The 23,824-nt window shown below is 42.1% G+C and overlaps 1 protein-coding gene across 2 annotated transcripts in view; it reads right to left on the reverse strand.

Moving 5' to 3' along the window:
- Nucleotides 1-4,919: 4,919 nt before the first annotated feature.
- The window catches only part of RHEB (Ras homolog, mTORC1 binding), a 52,158-nt gene continuing 33,253 nt past the window's right edge, over nt 4,920-23,824 (reverse strand). For both annotated transcript variants that reach the window (XM_077995186.1, NM_001261182.1), the window contains exons 3-8: nt 21,575-21,642; nt 14,540-14,622; nt 9,811-9,867; nt 9,646-9,693; nt 8,807-8,888; nt 4,920-5,421 (exon numbers count right to left, since the gene is read on the reverse strand). In XM_077995186.1, the coding sequence (XP_077851312.1) occupies nt 5,329-5,421; nt 8,807-8,888; nt 9,646-9,693; nt 9,811-9,827 (240 nt within the window). In that variant the 5' untranslated portion in view covers nt 9,828-9,867; nt 14,540-14,622; nt 21,575-21,642 and the 3' untranslated portion in view covers nt 4,920-5,328. The remainder of the gene's footprint in view (nt 5,422-8,806; nt 8,889-9,645; nt 9,694-9,810; nt 9,868-14,539; nt 14,623-21,574; nt 21,643-23,824) is intronic.

The following is a 23,824-nucleotide window of genomic DNA, read 5'->3' on the forward strand; positions in this document are numbered from 1 at the left end:
CAGCTTAGCAGCCACAGGAAGGGTCAAGTTGAGGTTGGAGCTCAGTAACCTCATTTGCCTGGTCTGGTGGTCCTACCTGCAAGGCTAGCCTGTGACCTGACTCTGAGCTTGGCTCACCCAGCACTTTCTCCCTGGGGTGTCAGGGATTGCTTGTCAAAACAGGGATTGTTTGTCAAAACAATCAGCAGCAATTTTGGTTGACACTGGGGCAAACAAGCTAACAAAAACTGGAAAATGAGACGCCCACAGGGGGCCTGAGAAGCCATTGTTTCTGGGGTTACACAAGAGCCTGCAGGCTCAGGGCTGAGTGCTGCTCAGGAAATACCCGAATAAGTTGGATGAGTAGAAGTGCTGACAGCAAAACTCTCCCCCCAACTTTTATACCCAACAAGACTATCCTTGAAAAATAAAGAAGACATTCCCAGATAAACAAAACCCAAGATAACCCATTGCTAGCAGACCTGCTCTATAAAATATACCAAAGGAGTCTTTCAGGCTGAAAGAAAAGGACACTAGACAGTAACTTGAATCCAAATGAGGCGTAATAATGGGCACCTGTAAAGGCAACCACATAAGCATGTAGAAAAGACAGTATCAATGTATTTTCTTATTGCAACTTCTTTTCTCTATTTGATTTAAAAGGCAACTTCATAAGCAAATTGTAAGCCTGTGCTGATGGGCATATAATATATAGCTGTCATTTGCATGACAATAGCACAAATGAGAGAGGAACTAGAGCTAAGCTTTTGTACGCTATTGAAATTAAGTTGGTATGAATCTTAACTAGAGTATTATAATAAATTAAGATGTTAACTGTAATTCCCAGGGCAACTGCTCATAACTTACACACACAGAAACCACAAGGAAATTAAAATGGCACAGTAGAAAGTATTTTGTAGGCTCTGTGCTAGGAAGAGCTTGGAATCCAAGATGTTTGAGACAGACACTGTCTCCACTCCAGCCAAATCTAGTTGAGTAATACACAACATACACAATACAAGGAACAAAAGTGATGATCAGTTATGACACATGCTGTACCATGTAAGACGAGAGTGCTTGGATAGATTCAAATAGAGGGGTGCTTCAGGCCATCCTAGAAGCCCCTGAGAAGAGAGAATGTTGAGCTCTGAAGGCTGAGAAGTCTCAGGAAGGGGTGTCCAAGGCAAAGGGAAGAGCCCCGGAAACCGCCATGGCTAAGAGAGCTTTCTGGCTCTGGAAACTGACCAAGGCCACTGACCAGACAGGGTTGAGCTAAGCAGCAGCAAGGTCATGCTGTCTTGAGGCTGGGACACACAGATTTGGCACAATCATCACGGAAGGATTTTAAGCAAAGGAACTACATGATACTATTTTTACAAGCTGGCTTTGGCTGGGGTGTAGGGGCTTAGAGGGTGTGCCATTGCAGACCAAGACACAGTGGAGACAAAAATGGACAAAATACAAGGTAGATTTTTGAAGGCAAGGCCCTTAGGATTTGTTGATGGACTGGACGAGGAGTATGAGGGAATGGATAAAGAACAGCTCCCAGATTGCTAGTTTTCATATGGACCCAGTGAATAATGGTGTCATTTCGTGAAACACTAAGTCCAAGGGAGGACCAGGTTTCCAAGGAAAATCAAGAATTCGGTTCTTGATTTTTGGACATAGTCAACCTGAGATGCCTACAAAACAGCTAAGTAGAAGAGTCTGTCAAGATCAGCCTGGAGCCCCAAGAGGTCAAGGTGGGAGACATTTTGGACTCTTCTGGCTACACAGCGTTAAAGCTATGCTTGAAGAATGTCAACGCAGAGGGTGTGGGCAGGAAAAAAGGCCTGCTGAGAAGTTTGATACAAAACAGCCAAGGAGACTGATGTACCAGCAGAGCTGGCAGGCCGACTAGGAGATGGTGGGGTAATGACACAGGGGAGATGGCGGTGAACTGTGTGGAATGCTACAGAGAGGTCAAGAAAGCAACCAGAAACTGCCTATTAGATTTGGTGACAAGCATGTGAGAAGCCATTCAGGCAAGAGCATCTCCGGTGAACCACTGGGGAGAGATGTCCAGAGAAGATGGACAATTTAGTTTTAGCAAAATTCTATCACATTAATTTTAATTTGTAATGTGATTTATAATTTGTATTTTAAAATTCTGAACTGCAAAATATTTTGGATATAGTTTTACAGTTGCACTTCCTGTATTTCAATAAATCTAAGACTACACTTATGTACCACAAAGAAAAGCATTACCTTTTACAACACATTTTTTTTTTTTTTTTTTGAGACAGAGTCTCGCTCTGTCACCCAGGCTGGAGTGCAGTGGCGCGATCTCGGCTCACTGCAAGCTCCGCCTCCCGGGTTTACGCCATTCTCCTGCCTCAGCCTCCTGAGTAGCTGGGACTACAGGCGCCCGCCACCTCGCCCGGCTAGTTTTTTTTTTTTTGTATTTTTTAGTAGAGACGGGGTTTCACCGTGTTAGCCAGGATGGTCTCAATCTCCTGATCTCGTGATCCGCCCATCTCGGCCTCCCAAAGTGCTGGGATTACATACAACACAATTTTTTTTTTTTCTGAGAAGGAGTCTCGCGCTGTCACCCAGGCTGGAGTGCAGTGGCGCGATCTCGGCTCACTGCAAGCTCCGCCTCCCGGGTTTACGCCATTCTCCTGCCTCAGCCTCCCGAGTAACTGGGATTACAGGCGCCCGCCAACTCACCCGGCTAGTTTTTTGTATTTTTTTAGTAGAGACGGGGTTTCACCGTGTTCGCCAGGATGGTCTCGATCTCCTGACCTCGTGATCCACCCGCCTCGGCCTTCCAAAGTGCTGGGATTACAGGCTTGAGCCACCGCGCCCGGCCCATACAACACAATTTTATTTTAAGAGACAGGTCTGGCTGTGTTGCTAGGCTGGAGGGCAGTGGCTACTTACAGCCATGCTCCCACTGCTAATCAGCACAGGAGTTCTGACTGCTGTTTCCAGGTTGGACGGGTTCACCCTTCCTTAGGCAACCTGGTGGTCCCTAGCTCCCAGGTCACCATACTGATGCCGAACTCAGTGTACACACAGGATTAGCACTGCATACTATAGCCCAGAATGGGTGGGCTCCAGCAATCTCCCACCTCAGCCTTCCAAGTAGCCAGGACTGCAGACACATGCATCATGCCCAGTGACAATGTTTTATCACCGATTGTAAGACTAATGCTCTGGCCAGGCGCAGTGCCTCACGCCTGTAATCCCAGCAGTTTGGGAGACCAACGTGGGCAGATCACCTGAGGTCAGGAGTTCAGGACCAGCCTGAGCAATATTATGAAACCCCGTCTCTACTAAAAATACAAAAATTAGCTGGGCATGGTGGCATGCGCCTTTAATCCCAGCTACTTGGGATGCTGAGACAGAACTGCCTGAACCTGGGAGGCAGAGGTTGCAGCGAGCCAAGATTGTGTCGTCATTGCACTCCAGCCTGGGAAATAAAAGCGAAACTCCATCTCAAAAAAAAACAAAAACAAAAAAAAACAAAAACACTAATGCTCAAACTATCAAGTAAAGGAATCAACTGTCTTCTTGAGATTGCTGCCGTGGGCAGCTGGACTGGGGCCTACCCTGTGTGGCATCTCCAAGATTTAGTGCAGGATTTACGCGGCACACGGGTGCGGGTTTCTCTGCTGTGTTCATGGCACGCAGAACAGTGTCTGCTACATGGCAGGTACTCAGGGCGTATCTGAAGGAATGTGTGCACTACACCACATACAGAAATGATAATATGCTCCCTCCAATCAGAAGGTCCAGTCCTTAAAGGACCACCCCAGGAGAGTTGAGTTGAACTTCAGTTTCTAGTACAATATGCGGTTTTAAGTTCCATTTACATAGACATAACTGGATGAACTAGGTCCCCATTTTCTGCTTAGTGTTCACACATTTTTAGTCCTAAGAATAACCCAGGTAATAACAATACCGTGTTGTTAAAATTTATTTTTATTTAGAAGGTGATTATTTGGCCAGGCATAATGGCTCAGGCCTGTAATCCCAGCTACTCAGGAAGATCACCTGAGCTTGAGCCCAAGAGTTTGAGGCTATGATCTGCACTCTAGTCTGGGTGACACAGCAAGACCCTGTCTTTAAAAAGGTGTTTGGTGGAGGTCTTCTAAGGCAAAAATTTCATCCTGAAATGACAAATGAGGCAAAAATATTTAAAAGATCCAAATTAATGACATGTGTTTTAAGAACATAATTTTTCATTAACAATCAACTGCAAAGCAAAACTATATTTTGTTAATAAAGTCAATGGTAACATTTGCTTACGTATTAGAAATAGCCCTGTGAAATTTCAGCTGCAAAAGGGAATCATTTAAAAAGCACTGCTCAGCTCCAAGTTTGACTTACAGACAAGGTAACAGCCACCAGGCAAATGAAATCCCTCTTCTCCTTTATAGTTGCTCCTTGGAGAGAGGGAGGCCCGTCGTCCGGGTCTGAAGGAGGCTCCCGAGACGGACACAGATCACTAAACTGCGGGGTGTTCTAGGAGAGTGACAGGCAGGGCTGTTTTCCCAATCGTCTCCTGTCTGACACAGACATCAAGCTAAGCTGTGAGCAAGGGTGAACAATGCCTCTCAGCAGCTCCTCCTCCTTGACCAGGCTCCCGACCACGGAGCATTTCAGCCAAGGTTTGGGGATCTAAGGATGGAAGGAGAGAATGTGATCACTGGGGAGGAATTCCCCTCACAGACCCCCGCCAGAGCCACTCAGCTTCAATCAGCTGTAACCCAGCCTCAACACCTGCCCGTCACTGCGCAGGGAGTCCATGGTCAGCAGCCATGTCAGCACACCTCCTCCTGTGGCCACATCGTCACTGGTTTCTGGAATCCAACCTGGGGCCTTCCTGAAGCCAAGTAAGAAACTCAGGACAAGGCTTCTCTTCTTTGAAAGCCACATCAAGTAGCACAAAGGACTGAGGTTTGCAGCTATTTTATTTACAAGTATACATTAACACAATGAAATAAACACTGATATATTGAAGCCTAGTTAATAGTAGTGTAACAATATGCATCATTTTGATGATTACATTATTTTAAACAACAAACTACACTGAAAAATTAATGCCGATAAAATTCTTGGTCATAATATTAAGAAATACAATATATAAATTGAAAATATGATTGCTTAAAATTTGAAAATGGAAGTGAACTCATTTGGACAGACTCAGAGTTAACATAATCTGAAGGGAGGGGAGCTCTGACCCAAATGATATCTTTCAGGTTAACAGAAGAAAAAAGAAGCATAGTTGATCTTCAAGGAGAACGGGCAGTTTGCTTCTTCAGGTAGAATATATTCCCAGTGTCCTCGGGCTTCGCAGCAGAATCACATCACCGAGCATGAAGACTTGCCTTGTGAAGCTGCCCCATCCATTTTTTCTGCCTCCAAAATTATCCTTCTAAAAACATCAACAGCAGTCTGGAGGGAGAAAGAAACCCAATCACAGTGTCAGTGTGAAGCTGAACTCCGAGACTACTTCCCGGACTGAGGAGGGCGTGCCACTTGCCTGGCCCTCCTGCTGGTGGAGGAGGAGGGGTTCTGGTGAGCCCCAGAACTTCAGGGCCCCCGACGCCCAGTAAGGCCACTCACTGTCCACCCCTCCTGACCCAGACCATAACCAGCCTCCCATTGTGCTGCTGACCCTGTTTTCTTCAGGCACCAGGAGAGGCCCAAAGAGTCCTCACTCCTGGACTCACCACTATCTCCTGTCCCACTCCACCCCACGACCCCCACCCCAGTGTCCTCTGGACCTCAGAGTCCCTCTTCACTTCTGGCGCTATCTTCCCTCCAGTGCCATGGGACACACTCTCCTAGCAGCCCTTGCCTCTCACATCCTTGACTCCAAGAGGCCTCGAGTGGGGGAGGCACCCTCCGTGCTCCTGAGATGCCATGATGCCAGCCTCCAACACCTCTGCGGCATAATTCTTGGCCATTTCAATCCACAAACTGCCCTCCCTATCTCTTGGCCTCTCCTCTGCTGCCCGTCTTCCTGCCCTTAGCCTCAGCCCAGGGTCAACTCCACCAGTCCTTCACCACAAAGAGGAATCATGGCCACTTGTGGCAGGAACTCTTCTTACACTGAGGGGAGAGAAGAACTGTCAGATCCTGTCTTTTTTTTGTTGTTGTTATACAGATTGGAGGTTTCTATGTTGCCCAGGCTGACCTCGAACGCCTAGCCTCGCCTCCTTATGCACCACAACAGGCCTGAGCCACCGTGACTCCCCGACCCTGTCCTTTAATAAATGCAGTCCTGTGGTCATGAAAACCTGCCCCTGTTCTCAGAAGCCGCACGGGAAGTGCCCAGTTCTCCTAATCACCAAGAATCCCCCTCCCCCATCACTCCAGTGATTTCCAGTATCCCACGAAATGACAACACACCAACTGCCAGTGTCCCACCAAACCACCTTCCCAGCTCTTTTTCTCTAGCTATCCTGAAGCAACAATTCTCAGCCCCACAGGGGCCTGATTTGTTGACCCTATTATTACATCTCCCATGATCCTTAACTATTTCTTGCTGTTCCTTTCCCTCTCGGTCAGCTCAGACTCTGCAGGCCACCATGGCGCCACTGTACTTCAACTCCCTTCCCTACCAACTGTCACCGGCATGGTGCCCGCGGCCACACAGTAAACGTTGCCCAGGGAAAACACACACCGCTGACTACTGACCTCACACCCATGACCAGGAACCTGGGACAGACGCTTGGTGCTGCCTAGCCACCCAATTGCATCCCTGGGGCTGGGCACTCCCCAGAGAAAGGATTCATGCCTTGTCTCTTCTCCTCAAATGTTCCCCATCCTCATGCTCAGCTGAAAACCTTGTTTTACACACTTCACTGGAAAACAGAAGCCACATTCATGAAAGAACTCCACATCCTCCGTCCACCAAGCTGACCCACCCACTTGAATGTGGGCTCCCATCCTCAGCCTTCTGTCCTATTGCTATGAATGAGGTGTCTGTCCTCCTAGTTAACCGAAGCCAACCCCAGGTCCCACCCCGCTTGTCTAATCTAGGTCACCGGCTTCGGATCACCTGATTGACAGGAAGCAGTGTGTAGAGAAAAAAGGACTAGATGTGGATGAGATTTACAATTCAGTCTTAGTTCTTACACCACGTAAGGTAGTGGGTGATCTTAGAAGTCATTTAACCTCTCTGAAACTTAATTTCCTCACTTCTAAAATGAGGCGGTTCAACTACATGATCTGAGGGATACAGTCTGTAGGCACTCAATAGATGACTGATTTAATTCAATTTTTAAAATACAGGTATCTCTTAACTATCTCAATTCTTATTTGAATTCTGCCTATACTCAGAAACTGAGCTGACTTCAATAAATCCCTTGCTATCTGGAACTTGGGAACCAATTACACAGATCTGTTTATTCATTTTTTTCATCCACACATAAGAGGACATAATCACACGGATTCACTATCCCTCCATAATCCCAACACAGGATGAAGCCAATTTGACTAATACGGGATACTTGGGCTGACGGATAACCCACTAGATACTAACACACCGTGCTGAACGTTATGAAGGATATTTATGTAAATGATACCGACTCAGATCTCAGAATAAATTAAGGGGGCTAAGAGAAGAAACCACAATTTCTTTCAGCTGGATGGATCCAGAGGGGGTCAACAAGAAGGTGAAATCTAGGTGGAGCCTTGAGGACTATGAACCTCTCTCATGGTGAGAGGGGCGGAGCAGGGAAGGAAGAGTGCCAAGGCTGCTGGTTCCCGGCCCTCCCAGGGAGGAGGCACCACCTTACTACACTAGAGTTTCCTCAGAGAAATGAAAACCGAGTCATCTTACCTGAGGATCAAACACTGCCACATGTTGAAAACACATTCAAAATATAAAACCCCACATGATATAAGTAGATACTTAGAGAAGGGTTATTTTAAACCAGAGGGGAGCATGAGGAAAGGTGAGACATTTTGAAAGTGGGGTGGACAGGAGATGATGTATTTAAGGAATGGAGCAGTTTGATGTGATTGAAAGTACAAGAATGTGGTGAGAGAAGAAACTAGAAAAGAACAAATCACTGACTGCACTCAGGACCAGGCGAAGGTTCTACGGAGAAAGGGCAGTTCACTGACAGTTTGAGTAGAGGACGGTACCATCAGATGTATGTCTTTAGAAAGTTAAGGGCAGCAAAGAGGAACATATAGATGAAAAATGCACTGGGGGCGGGAGACAAGTTTGGTGCCGGGGGTCTAAATTAAAGCAATGGAAGAAAAAGGTTCATACAGGATTGTGAAGCCTCCTGAAGCAGAATCTACATACTTCCCAGAACATGCCTTTAAAGGTACATCTACAGGGTGAAATTGGTACTAAATGCTTAAAAGATGGTTCTTAATCATTTCTATGTTAAAAATTAACACATACGTCTGACCCGGTTTCATCTAACAGAAAAAAAAGCCAGGGGGTAGGTACAGTTAAAAATTAGTGCTAATGATATAATTCTTTTTTTTTTTTTTTTTGCTGCATGGACTTATTTCTGTATCAGTTATTAATACAAAACAAAAATACATGTTTACAAAAGGTAGTATTTCCCTTACTAATAGTTTATGTTTATCCTACAAATATCCTAGGTTCCACTGTAAGTAGAATATTGACTGAATTTATAAACACCTAAGTAGTATCTTCCTAAAGCAACACAAAGCTTGGTATTACAAATGTTCTGGAAGGCCAAATGTTACACAGGAGTGATCAAGACAGAGGTCAAATGCCAACTGCAAGGAACACATCCCTGTGACTGATGAGAACGCAATGCAAAACGAGGTTTATAGAATCTGTTACCTGATTTTCTTTAGCAGAAGATTCCAAAAAAGCTGCATTCCAAGATTCTGCCAAAGCTTTCCCTTCTTCATAACTGATCACCCTAAAGGACAAATAAAATTCTGGTTAAAGTACTTTGCTCTTCATTATATAAAATATCTATAATTGATTTTGAAACAGGCTCCATTTTGGTCAATTTCTTTCTCATGAAGCAGAACCATGCCCTGGCCTAACATTAGCATCGAGAATGTAACACAGGAGTGTTTCAATTACGCCTGAGCTGGGGAACAGAATAGACATTGCCTTACGGGATTATCCCTGCTCCAGCAAACCTTCCAGCTCAGAGAACATGATCCTATTTTCCAGTACTCCCGTATCTGTAACAATTGACTATTTTACAGCTAGGTTTTAAGCACCCAAGGCCAGGGGAAATTGTGAAAGGGCCTGAAAGCTCAATTCTCTTGCGTGCAGGCTGTAGAGTCTCTTACTCTCTGACATGAAGCTGCCTGGGCAGGGGACATCTGCCTCCTTTGCTCCCCACTGTAATCCCAAACCCTGGTACTCAAAAACCACTTGCTGCATCAATGAGCACTACGTCTTTTTAGAATTTGCTCTATGCAAGGTGGTAGATAACCTAAAGGTAGTTTTCTATAAAGTTTGCTCTCTCTTTTCTAGAGGAATGTGAGATTTCTATTGCACTTTTGCTTCTGCTGCACACGACCATAACATCTCTGAACAGATAAGAAATGCCACAGCTAAAAATATTCTTGATATCAGAACAATAATTAAAATGACACTACAGTGACTAAATCATCTTAGACTTGACTTTAGAAATTACTAATGATTTAAAAGCTACATACCTTTCCATATGCAGGTCTTTCTTATTCCCAACCAACATAATAGGTATTCTATTTAAAAGAAAAACAAAATAAAACAAAACAAAATAGTCAGTGCCAGATTGTACTGCTCAGAAGATACTATTATAAGAAGTTTCTCTAACAAACAGATAAAATGGTACTACTTACTGTACTTTCCCCACCATATCCAATAATTTCCCATGGATAACTTTAATCACTTCAAAACTATAAAACAAAAAGTATAAATTAGACATTCATTTTAATGTTGAAGTTTTTAAAGGTATGTTATGTTGACAGCTGGAAAATGCAAAATGTCACGGACTCACCATTTTAACATAAACTGAACACAAAGAAGTCTTGTTTTTTCCTAGCAATCCATTCACATGTGCACACATCTGACACTCAGTAACCCTGACTGAGGATATTCAAAGTGAAACAGGTAAGGCATTCAAATGGAAAGCCTACCACTGGGCTGACAAACCACATAAATGCAATTTTTAATCACCCAACTTACTCAGCAAAGAACCAACTGTTTACATTACAACTTGAACAGCTTTTCCTAGAGTGCCCTAGTGCACTCAGCCTGTTCCTGTTTTCTTTCCTAGGTACATACATTCTCTGGGTGATGCCAATCTCTCTTGGCTTTCAATCAGATCAATAAGCCGATGACTCTAGGTTGAAGGTGGCTCTCACTGGGAAGGGCATCTGAGATGTCACAATGATCACTCGAAATCTGCCATAGTAGGATTATTTATACCATTGAATGCTGACAAACAGCCACAAACCATTTCCCACCCTCCCCCAAAAAACCCATGCGAACATTTGCCAGCACATCTCTGGCTCTACGTTCAAATCCTACCTAGAATCTGATGGCTTCTCACTCCCCGCCACAGCTGCCACCGAGGTGTGAAATTCCTGGCCCAAGACTGCCTGCATCACAGCTACAGCCCCAACCCTTCCCTGCCACCCCTGCTCAGCACAGCAACCAGAGGACTCGGCTGCAGCAGATGGACAATGTCTCGCCCAACGTCCTCTGATAGGCGGCCATCTCTACTCGGCCCCAGTTACTCTCAAACCCTGACTTCTGCCTCCATTCCCGTCTGCCCCCTCTTCTGTTTTGTCTGAGCTGCACTGGCCTCCTGACATTCCTTTAACACCGCCAGAGCCTCTGAAGTCACTCCCCGTGTGCCTGGTATGTTCCTTCCCTAGGGATCCCTTGCTTCAAGTCTTTCCTCAAATGTCACTTTTTTTTTCTTTTTTTTTGAGATGGAGTCTTGCTCTGTCACCCAGGTTGGAGTGTAGTGGCACGAAACTCAGGTCACTGCAACCTCCGCCTCCTGGATTCAAGTAATTCTCCTGCCTCAGCCTCCTGAGCAGCTGGGACTACAGGTGCCCGCCACCACGCCCAGCTAATTTTTGTATTTTTAGTAGAGACAGGGTTTCACCATGTTGGCCAGGCTGGTCTCAAACTTCTGACCTCGTGATCCGCCTGCCTTGGCCTCCCAAAGTGTGGGATTACAGGCGTGAGCCACCGTGCCCAGTCTCAAATGTCACTTCTTACACCTCTTCTGTTTATCCTAAATTACAAATTCCCTGTCTATTTCTTACCCCTTCTGTACTTCATTTTTCTTGGCAGCATGGTCACAGACATCCTATCTCACATGTGTGTCGTTTTACTGTTTGTCTCCCACACCAGAAATAAGTTCCACAAGGGCAGGGATTTGTCTGCTCTGTTCATGGTTGCATCACAAGCTTCGGAGCAAGTTAGCTTGTTGAATGAATTACACACTGTGCTATTTTAAACCACATGTGCTGTCACTTTGATAAAAACAAAAATGAAATTTAACCCCCCTACAAGCTCGCTGTGGGTCAACAATGGGATATGGGTGTCCTAAGGACCTGCGGTTACATTACAGAACCACGTTTTCCTCCGCATGCTATATTTGCCTACATTTAAAAGTGTCGCCACTTGGGCAAAAATACAGTACCCTGTCACGTGAGAAACGGCTGAAAGAACTGGGACTGTGTGGCAGGCAGCTTGGAGCCAGCTCCCAGAGCTCATGCTCTCCTAGGGGCCACACTGTGTGTCATCTCCCTGCATGGACATAACGACGTGCATCTAATGAACAGAATATGGCAAAGGTGACGGGATGTCCCTTTTGAAGTCAGATGGGACTGCAGCCCCTGCTGACACTCACCCTGCGGCTGCAAGAGACTGAAGTAGAGGACACAGCTAGGACACGCCCAAATTCCTGATCCACAAATCTGTGAGATCGTAGATGTGTACTGTTCTAAGTGGCTAAATTCCTTGAGATCACTGATTTTCTGAATCAAACTGGTTGATTCAGAAAGTTTTACTGACATATTTCTTGTATATTCATAAATATTTGTGTATTCAGCATATAGGTTTCTAAAAAACAAAACACCACTCTTCTCACACTCATGTTTGAGATTTGAGAATGCTCATTAAACTACGAGCTACTAAGGCAAAAGGCATATAACAAAACAAAACACACCCATTTTAGTAAGGAGAAACTTGGTCAAAACTTGCAACAGTGCCACTGAGAGGACACAGTATCAAGGTTTTTGTCCTCTGCTTCGCACTAGGCCAATGTTTTCTCCAATACACAAGGTCCTTGGTAAGCACATTTTCATATTTTTAATCCAGATCAACTTATTTTTCAATTTCCCCAGTGATACGTGCTATGTTTTCAACTTGATTCTATAATGTCATCTAATTTGTGCCCACCAAAGGAGATTTAAAAAAATCAGTGGACGCACTAAGAAAATTTTCTACCTACTATTTTGATGCCTCAAAGTAACAATTTGTAATGTTGGTAAAAAACACCAACATTATTTTCTAAAAATTAGCTAGAATAAAATTATACTTACCAACAACAAAACATTTTTTGAATCATGTTTTTCAAGTAAATTAGTAAAAATGGTGATTCATAAACAAACATGAACTTCCAACATTCATTAGATTAATGGTACATTAAATTTGTTCTGGACAAGGCCTTACACATGGCAGGCACTGAAATGGAAAATCTTAGAATTTATCGAGCAAACGAGAGCTTAACATGAGTTATATATACAGTAAGTACATTTAAAAAATATACAACTGAAATTAAGAAAATCTTTGTAGAAAAACGGCCAATATTTTTACTATTTAAAGTGCTCGTGTAAGTCAGTAAGAAAACAGTGTTTCCAAATACTATGTACACTGTAGTTTTAAGCATAAAATCCAATCTAAGCATTGCTTTTAGTGACAAGAATATGAATACATGAAAACAGGAAGAGAGATAGCCATCTATTGTTGAATATGAAATATTATAAAGCTATTTACTATTTCAAACACTTGGTAATATGGAAAAATATATATTACATAGTAAGTAAAAATATAAAAACATGGAAAATATAAACCATAAAACAGCATTCAGAGAGCAAATAAAAGGATGTTAAAACAATCCATGCAGACTAAAACAAAGACCAGAAAAAACATATACCAAGATATTCCCAGTATCTATGCTTAGGTAATGAGATCAAGAATGATTACCCCCACTTTCTATTTTTCACAGTTTCCCAATTTTCCTTAAGGAACACATAATTTTGGTACTTGGTTTTGATTCAGGTGTAAACTTTCTCAGGGACTGACAGTATGGGGTCTGTTTATAAGAATGGCCGAGAATGGTACTCAAACATTTCATAGCTAGAACTCAACACCCTAAATATGTTTCTCTGCCATGGAGAAAAATGTTAAACAACACACTCACAGAGCTGCAGACTGAATTTTCACTGGCAGTGGAGTATGTGGGGGTAAGGAACCCAGACACCGGCCAACATGGTGGCCTCCAGCCACACGTGGCTACTGAGCACCTGAAATGCGGCTACTGTAACCGAGGGAGTATGAATTTTTCATTTTTAGTTAATTTAAACAGCCACCTGCGGAACAAACAGCAAACACTTCTATCACCGCAGTAAGTTCTATTGGACAGTGTCAGCCTTGACTGTGGAACTGGAGAGATGGCTATGAATCCCAGCAACGTCATTATGTAGCCCTGGGCAAGTTGCTTTAGCTCTGTCACTCAGTTTCTTTCTATGTAAAGTGGGATATAAAACATCTCTGATGAAGGATTGTTTAAGGTAATGATGAAATAGGTAATGTATCATATGTAGGCAAAGAGCATAACAAACTCCCTAATGTGTCACACACACTCAATAGATGCTAGGTAGCCACCAAACGCCCTCCACTGGCGCTGATATTTTCATAAAGTCTTCAAACATAAGCTGTCACCAATGCCCAGAGCTCCGCTGCTGTATACAGCCAGCTGTTCTGTTAACAGACACAGACCACTGCTCCTCCTGATAACACACGCCATCCCCCGGTAAGAGACGACATGAAATATGTAGCTAAAGGAACCGACATCCATTCTTATTTATACAAATAATGGCTCTGTTTTTATGTAGTAAAGAGAGACTCTATTACCAAAAGGTCTTATTTCATAAATTCAAAGGATAAGATATTGAACAAACCCAAACCCTCAACATTTTATTAGAAAGTCTATTTCACCTTAAGATAGTAAAAACACACACAAAGTAAAATCAATTTAGGCATTTCCCATTTCAATTAGCAGAAAAGCTTAGATCATGCTGAACCACTATTTTTCCAGGCAGCTCGAGGTAAGAAAGAGCCTTTTAACCTATTGATGCAACTAACAGAACATTTAGTGGGCCATGTTTTCCCCCAACAACCCAGTTGCTCCACAAGAAAATCACTAAAAAACATGTAGCCTACTAATTCTAATTGTCACTATTAATAATTCCAGCATAGTCCTTTAAAAGGATCAATGCTATCTACGAGTAGCAAATAAACTCAAGCAGGCAGCAGGAGCCTTACCTTTTGATTGATGTAACAGAATACACAAGAATATAGCCATTAATATCTATGGAGTAGGTCTGAGGAAAGATAGAATATTCATCCTGTGGAAAAAAAAAATTATATTTGAGTAGTCTTCATATAGCATCACAAACAACCTTTACCCAAAGTTTTTCATGTATTACCTGAAGAAATCAAAGTAGACACAGAGTGGATTACAATATTATGCCAGAAACAGCCTACACACTGAAGCTTTAAGAATGGCTTGGAGGTGATAATGTGGTTCAAGCCAATATTTAAAAATGACTAGCTGTTCTAGAACTTTAGGGGAAAGTCTGATGACCTCCGTAACTCCTGGCAGAAGAGGATGGATGGAACATAAAGATGATTGGCTCTGTGATCTCAAAACAAGGGATGAGCATGACTAAGTCCAGAATCTTCTAGACCTCAGGACATTTATACATCCTGATTTATTCCATAAATCTGTATTTTTATACTTGAAACTGTCCTATTATTTAATTTATTCTCTGCATGTCAGTCACAGTGACCTGAGCTTCAATCTACAGGTTGCTAGAGGGGTGCCAATAGCATCTGGGGGTGGGGGGGAGGGGAAGGAAGGGAGGGAGGCAGGGATGGGGAGAGAGAAAGAGAGAAAGACAGAGAGAGAGAGAGAGAGAGAGAGAGAGAGAGAGAGAGAGAGAGAGAAAGACAAAAGAGGATCAAAACACCAGATTCAATTGAGGTATTCAGACTTTTGGGGACCAAGAGAGTTACTTACTGAGCAACTCTAGGAATTAAAGAGAAAGGTACCTATTATGCAACAGCATAGTAGTCCTTAGTTTTATAAAGCAACATTATGAAACCTTGCTTTATATACATATTAAAGCATACAGAAAGTTCTGATGTCAGTGCAGTTTTCAACAGTACACGCTACTGTCTGGTACAAACATTTCATTCTTAGGTGAAACTAAATTGTCAACATAATACATGTCCCAAGCACTATTACGGAAAAATCACATCATGGTACCAGCAGATTAAGCAGCAGTCTATTATTTTTGTAAAGTTACAGTATGGTTATAACCACTGTTTACGACAGCCCAGAATTACTGCCCTGTGGTAAAGTTCTTTAAAGAAAAAAAAAAGAAAAAAGAAAAATAAAATTAAGTTTTACTATAAATTCTTTGATATAATAAATAAGATTAAAAACAAAATCCCAAATGATTTTAATCACTAGCTCAGCGAGAGTAGGTTCAAAGTTAAAATTCTGTTTTCCCTAAAGGGAAAATGTGGAAACATAGAAAAAAGTAGTTATGTCTAAGAAGCACTGAGTGAAAAACTACCAGTTAGAAGACATAATGGAGGAAAGAGCCTCTAGCTGATATAATTCTGAATTTTTTTTTTTTTTGAGACGTAGTTTTGCTCTTGTTGCCCAGGCTGGAGTGCAATGGCAGTCTCAGCTCACTGCAACCTCCATCTCTCAGGTTCAAGCGATTCTCCTGCTTCAGCCTCCTGAGTAGCTGGGACTACAGGCTACACCACCACACCTGGCTCATTTTTGCATTTTCAGTAGAGACGGGATTTCACCATGTTGGCCAGGCTGGTCTCGAATCCCTGACCTCAGGTGATCCGCTTGCCTCGGCCTCCCAAAGGATTACAGGTGTGAGCCACTGTGTCTGGCCTTTAAAGTCTACTTTCTGAGAAAGAATAATAGCAATATAGTAGAAATTGGGAGGGCAGGTGAGTAGAAACCATAAAGCTCTCATAAAATAATACTGTACTGGCTCACAAATAGAACAGACTGAAAAATCTAGAAAGACCTGATAGATATGAGAATGAGGTACCTGATAATATTGGCATTTCAATCAGTGAGGACCAAAAGTAACCCTCAACTGAGCGTAGAGGGACACCTGGGGATGAATGGCTAAGCTGGATCTCCAATTCACACCTCGGCAAAAACATATTCCAGACGAAGCAAAGATTTAAAGATAAAAACGATGGGCACAATAGATGCGAGAACTTAAAACATATTACCAGTTAAAAAAAGATTAATAAATGAAAAAGTTCTTCATGGTTGCAAACCTCTCTAACAAAAACCATAAATAAAACAAACTGAAAACAAAACTGTGCATCTCAGATCATATACAAAATGCTAATTTTCTTCACATATTGAGGGGGAATCTCACATCAACACGCAAAGACTAACCACCCAATAGAAAAAAAATGGCAAAGTACACAGACAGGATAATTCATAGGGGAAAAAAAAATACAAACATCTTCCAACACAGGAAAAAATCAAAGCCCCTCCTAAGAAGAAAAGTGCATTATTAAAAGTACACTAGGATGCTATTTTTTACCTATCAGATTGGCAAGTACCAAAACGTTTGGTTAACACACAGTGCTGTTGAAGGTGTAGGGAAACAGACACTCTCATTCACTGCTGGCAAGAACATGAACTGTAACCCTATGATAGCCCACATCCAGGAAGTTTTCCTATGTGCATCACTACCCTATGTGTAAAACAACGTCTGGGACGTTCGTTAAGGGATTGCTGATGGTAGCAAGATGGGCAACAGTCTAACTGTTGATCAGCAGTTAACTTACAATATATATCCCAACAACTGGATATTATGCGGCCTTGGGGAAAAGAGAGGCCATAGGTATTGATATGGAATAATCTCCAAGATGGAGATGTATTACTCTTTGTGTAAAAAGGAAAAAAAAAAACAAAAACAAAACCAAGCTTAAAACTATATTTGCATATTCATGTATCAAGTATCCTAGAGGCATATACTAGAAACCGGTAAATGGGGTTGCTGGCGGGGGTTGGGGGTTAGATACCTAGGGTAGGAACGTCTTAAGTTTTACTATTTACACATTTTTGCACTATTTATTTTTGTACTATGTGCATTACACCTATTTTTTAAAAATTAAACTTAATTTTCAAAATAGCAAATTTGGTTACATTATAAGATGGATTGTCATTGAATCAATTTTAATTATTATTATTATTTATTTATTTATTTATTTATTGAGACGGAGTTTTGCTCTTGTTGCCCAGGCTGGAGTGCAATGGTGCAATCTCGGGTCACTGCAACCTCTGCCTCCTGGGTTCAAGCAATTCTCCTGCCTCGGCCTCCCAAGTAGCTGGGATTACAGGCATGTGCCACCACGTCTGGCTAATTTTGTAGTTTTAGTAGAGACAGAGTTTCACCATGTTGGTCAGGCTGGTTTCAAACTCCTGACCGAAAGTGATCCACCCGCCCTGGCCTCCCAAGGTGCTCGGATTACAGGCGTGAATCTAAGTTATTAACCAATTTATGCTGGAGGTTGCACTTTTTTTTTTTAAATGAAAAATCAGACCTTGGTGACCTTGATCAGTAGGATATAAATAACTTCCATAAGCTTAGTGTTCCAATAACGGAACACTAGGCATAAATAGATAATAACACAGAAGAGGCTACTTTTTTTTTTGATACTTCACATTCTTACCCCAAAATTCATTTAGGGTACACGCTCTCACCCTAATATTGGGCAAAACCAAAATATTTCATGCAGTCTAAAAATAATCAATCTGTATTTAACTATGTTCATCATCATTCCTAGGTCGGCAATTAAACCACTATTAAAGCATACTGGTATGGATGTACTGACATAAACCACTAAGTAGTAAATAGAACTTGCTAACAAATACCGCTATGCAGCAATTCACTGCATGCAATTTCATTCCTGAAATGTGGAAGCAGCTAGTGAACAAATTTACTACAGAGTACTTTTAAAATAATTTGCCTCTTAATCATCTTACCCTACTACTACTAGTCTTAATCCCAGAACTAGCCCCATATGCATTTAATTTATAAAGCAGCTCTTGGAGCAGTAAACATCTGAGTTTTGTTCTCATCCAGTTTTCAACAGAATGAAGGGTGAAACTACGGCAGGACATGCCTGTGCTTCACTGTCCTGAGCTGTAAATAAAGACACATCTTTAATTTATTGTCCATCAACTGTAAATATAACCTTCAAGAACTACTAGTTGCAATGAGTACAAATGATTTAAAGTAGCCAAATTTGGATATATTTTGTGCAAAAATTCTCCAATTACTCTTACCCAGTTGTAATAGAACCCAAAGGGGCAAGACAACAGGGCTGCTAATATGATCACTGCTCTTGTCTTATCTCATATACTCTTCCTAAACACTGGTGCTTTTGGTTTCACTATTTGTATTATTACATCACTAAAATATTTTAAATTGTTTGATACCTGAGTGTACATTTATGTTCTAGGGCAAAACAGTACCTCAGAGGAACACATATTCCAATTTGATAAGTAGTCAATATAAAGAAATTTATTCTTTAGAGAAATCTTTTCAAAGACAGCTCTCCAAGTATTAAGAACACGTGCACTTCCACCACGCAGCCTGTCAGCACAGTTAATATGCTGGTGTCACACTTGCCTCAGTAGCACTAAAGGTCTACAGAGAAAGAGCACATCCGCTTCAACCCCACTGTGACAATTCTCCACAATTCCAGTTATCACTATTTATAGATAAAGCTCTGAGACACAGAAAGACTTCTTCACCCTTTAATTTAAAGAGATGGGATCTCGCTCTGTTGCCTAGGCTGGACTGCAGTGGTGCTATCACAGCTCACTGCAACCTCAAACTCCTAGGCTCAAGTGATCCTTCCACCTCCCACAGTGTTGATATTAAAGGCATGAGCCACCATGCCCAGCCCTCATTAGCTTCCTTAAGGTTACTGGGTTAGCAACAAAAGCCAAGATTCAAATCCAGGCAAGTGTGACTCCAGGGCCCACACTCCAAACAGTTATGAAACTGGTTCCCTGAATTGCCTGATACAAAACGTGTTTCCAGAGTAACATTATATGAAAGTGATTTATCAATTTACATTCTCATCACCAGTTTTCAGGAGCTTAAAGAAGATTCTAAATAAGGATACAAAAGCAAACTGAAGTCTTGATAGTGTCAGAGTCCCACAATAAACTGAACAGCTGTATTTCTTTGCCCAGGATACTCTAAGTTACACTGTTGCCCAACGTAATTATTATTAGCACCCCCAGCCCACAACTCTAAAAGTGTCTTGGTTTAGGCAATAAATTATATAGTCAGCTTAACTATAAAAGAAAAATATGAAACCCAACAACACAACACTCAAGCGGCTCTTCCCTTCCCAACTAATGTCTAATGAGCCTTGTCATCTGTGCCATGCCCCGCCCCCCCAACAGAGACTTACACTGCTCCCCTGGTCCATATAAGCCCCAACTCCTGTTCTTCTGTCAAGAGGACAGGTATCAGGGAGTGAAAGTCTAGGATGGCTCTGTTCTAATGAAAGCATCAAGAATCTGACTGCTAAAGCACATCACATCCACCGCCAGCCGGGAGTGTGTAGGGTGAGTGAAGGAGGCACATGCTATAGCTCTGTGTACAAGCTCAAAGAGCCAAACACATTTATTTTCTTCCAAGCTTCCAAAATGGAAACCTCAGGGTTCCTCCAATGCTAACATCACTCAATATAGCTATCTTCTTGCTTCGCTAAGGCGTCACACTTTCCTTCTATGTTCACTTCAAAACGCAAAGCAGACGGAATTCATTCCAAACCCACAGGACAGGTCATACTATTCTGGGTCTACTCCAATTTCCCCAGATTCCAGGAAAAAAGCCCCCATTTAACACGGCAGACCAGATCACACTACACTCACCCTTCTGCTACTCTTATCCTTTAAGTTGCAAGGGTGGACCAGGCATGGTGGCTCCCGCCTGTCATCCTAGCACTTTCGTAGGCCAAGGCAGGCGAATCACCTGAGGTCAGGAGTTTGAGACCAGCCAGGCCAACATGGCGAAACCCCGTCTCTACTAAAAATATAAAAATTAGCCGGGTGTGGTGGCGTGCCTGTAATCCCAGCTACTTGGGAGGCTGAGGCAGGAGAATTGCTTTAACTCAGGAGGCACAGGTTGTAGTGGGATAGCGCCACTGCCTTCCAGCCTTGGTGACAGAGCAAGGCTCCGTCTCAAAAAAAAAAAAAAAAAAAAAAAGTTGCAAGGGCAGGAGTTAGGAGCTGAAATCCCAGCTTCTTTACATTCCTTACCCTCCAGTGAAGAAGGGTAAATTCAGTCTAATAGAATGGTTTCTAGTAAAAGCAGGCCTGGATGTCATGGTAATGGGGCAGCTAAGCTGTCAAAAGGGCTTTTCTTTGTTCCATGTACTCCTTTCCCCCTTGCTTCCAGTCAATTCCCCTGGTGATCCAATTCCACACATCCCTGCTACATTAAACAACATGTGAATATCCTTTCTGGGGGGATTATTTGACTTTTGGCCATTACCTACTGTCTATCAAATAAATTGAAACTCCCTAACCTAGTAATCACTCTCAAATCCACCCACCCAGAGACTCTACTACGTAAACTAAACCCAACACTCAAACCAGAGCCTAGACTCTAATCAAACTGGTATTTTATGGCCCAGGTCCTCATAAGATTAAATCAGCTAATTTCTACCCTATGCCCCTCTTATGCCTTTCCTCTAGAAAAGATGTACTTTTGCCCTAATGTAGGAGAACACATATCACAAAGAGAAAGAAAGCAACTCATATGACTCTCTAATATAAAGTTTAGAAAACAGAAAACCACTAACCTGTAATAAGTATTAACCCTTACAATGTTAGTATATTTAAAGTAATTTTAAAGCAGAAAAACAAGTTATTAAAAGAAAACTGCCAGAAATGTCTTAGAAAAGACCAAGTACACAGCATATTAACATTTAGTTATGTACGCTCCTTGACTTATGATGGGGTTACATCCCAATAAACCTACTATAAACCAAAAATATCATGAGTTGAAAATGTATCAAATACCTCAACAGACCCATCATAAAGATGAGAAATTGTTAAGTTGAGCCACTGCAAGCCAAACCATTGGGAGTCAGGGCTGTCTGCACACAACACGAGGGGTTTTCTTGGCATAGCTGGTACTTTCAAAAAGCAGTGCTAGGACCAGGACTGTCAGATATGCTGTATAAGATTCTGAGATACCAGAGGTCACTTACTTGCCCAGCTGTGTCTACAAGTTGAAGATGATATTCTTGTCCATTTACTGTGATCAACTTTGTAAAAGCTACAGGGAAAAAGGGAATTAAACATTAGTTTTTAAAAATTAACTCTAAACCACTTAAAGTTTGAACAATGACAACCAATTAAGCACAGAGTCCCTAGCAGTGTCAGAGAAAGGCCCCATGAAACAAAAAAGAACAACTCCCTGACTTGTAAAGATTCTCCCCTGCTTCCATTATTTAGCTAGGAAACACGGTGGCTGGCTAAAATCAAGCTTGGTAAACCTTGATTCTTTTTCAAAGAGACAAAGTACGCAACGATTCAATCCTATAATAGTAATTTCAATGCTCTGGGGCAAATCCTTCCTCTTGTGAAAAAGTGAAATATACTGCATAAAGTCTGAGCTCTAGAATAAACCAAAACCACAGAAATTTTCCATTAATTTATAGGAAGTCTGGCATCAGAGCACAAAGAGCTAATATTAGTTGAAGTGCTAAGAACTTTTAGTACATAAAAAAAGTAACAGTTTTACTGACGGATAAAACAGCAATGAAACAGATGTTCTATGTTGAAGCCATCCTTCCCACTTAAGCTTAAAGATCCAAGCAATTTGTCACAACTTCTTTTCCCTGACAAGGGAGGAAAGAAAATCAGACTTGAATAACTTCCGGAAAAGTCAATTCAGAATTTGAGGGAGACCGACTTCAAGCAAATATAGACAAAAGAGGAAAGAACTACTAACAGAAACAATGTAAAAATAACCACCTGGAACCCTGACAAGGAAGTGGAACAGATTTCTCTTGCATACCCGCCCCAGCTGTCCTGACTCACGATGAGTCCTCCAATCTCCTGACTGGCCATCCTATATGACCAGAGCCAGGCTGCAGAATCTATCCCTCATACAACTGAGAGAGGTCCCACTTTGCCCACAGCAGAAAGGCAAAGCTGACACAGACAAATGGAAATTACGCGAGAAAACTCTAAGTAATAAAGAGGATTGACTGGAGATCTTATCTGAATTATATGAGTTCCACAGGGAAAGAAAAGATGGCCGAAAGACAAGCAATCACACAGAGAATCATATTAGCGTCACACTTTTCTAATACAAGCAGGGGTGCCAAAAGTCAGGTGAGTAAAGATTACAGACCACATGATGAAATCAATGGCCACACTATATTATGCTTATACTTTTTCTGGAAGTTATCACTTTTAGGAAACAGTTAAATCAGATGGAAACTGAATCGGAATATTTCAAGCTGAGGGGATACCCAATATAACCTATTTCATCAATTCTAAGAAAGAACTCAGATTTGTTTTTACACCGTATCCTCTCTGCTTGGGATGCATCCTGCACCCCTGGAGCTTTCAGTCCTTGTCAGCCAGAGTGCAGTCACTATAGAGCTGTGTGAAAACCTTTAGTCAGATAAATTGAAGTGTATTTCAGATTTGATGAGAAGTATGTAAGAAACATTGGTGAGCAATAAAACCAGTGACTTTCAATTAGAACTAAGTAACTGTGGTTATCAAGTATAATTATGATGACAAGGTTACTGAAAGGAAACATCATTCATTCATTCATTCATTCAAGAACAATTTCTTGAGTGTGTATTATCACCAGTAGCACTGTTGTGGGTGCTTGGGATGCTGTAGTCTCTGACACTCTGTGAGCTTAGATCCCAGGGAAGGAAAGAAGATACAGACACACATGTACCCTCCCACCCTGTCGGGTATCTTCCCTGGGAGTGGAACATCCAGGCAGAGGTTAAACAGCAAGTGAAAAAAGCAAAAAAGTCAATGCAACTAAAGCTGAGGGAGAATGGTAGGCAGCTAACTAGGATGGACAGGAGGCAGAAGGTCCTACAGAACTTGGGATTTTTACTCTGAATGTGAGGAGAAACCAAGGAAAGATCACTCTGGCTACACTGTATATAACAAAAATGGTCCCAGAGATATTAGGCAGGAGCCCATGATATAGTGACCAGTGTCATGACTGTATAGACTATCACAATCTATAGGTGACACTGGCCTGGATTAGAGATGCAGATATTCTGGAAGTATTTCAGAGGCAGAACCAAAAGGATTTTCTAATTGACTGGAGGTGGGATGTAAGAAAATGAAGAATCAGGATGACTTTTTTAAGATGCCACTTACAGATACAGGAAAGACTAGGGGAAAAATACTAGGGATGGGAGAGGAAGGGAATTGAGAGTTGGGTTTTAGGGATGGTTTGGGATGCTTATTAAATA

Source organism: Macaca mulatta, chromosome 3 (assembly GCF_049350105.2).
Source record: "Macaca mulatta isolate MMU2019108-1 chromosome 3, T2T-MMU8v2.0, whole genome shotgun sequence".
Taxonomy (NCBI): Eukaryota; Metazoa; Chordata; class Mammalia; order Primates; family Cercopithecidae; genus Macaca; species Macaca mulatta.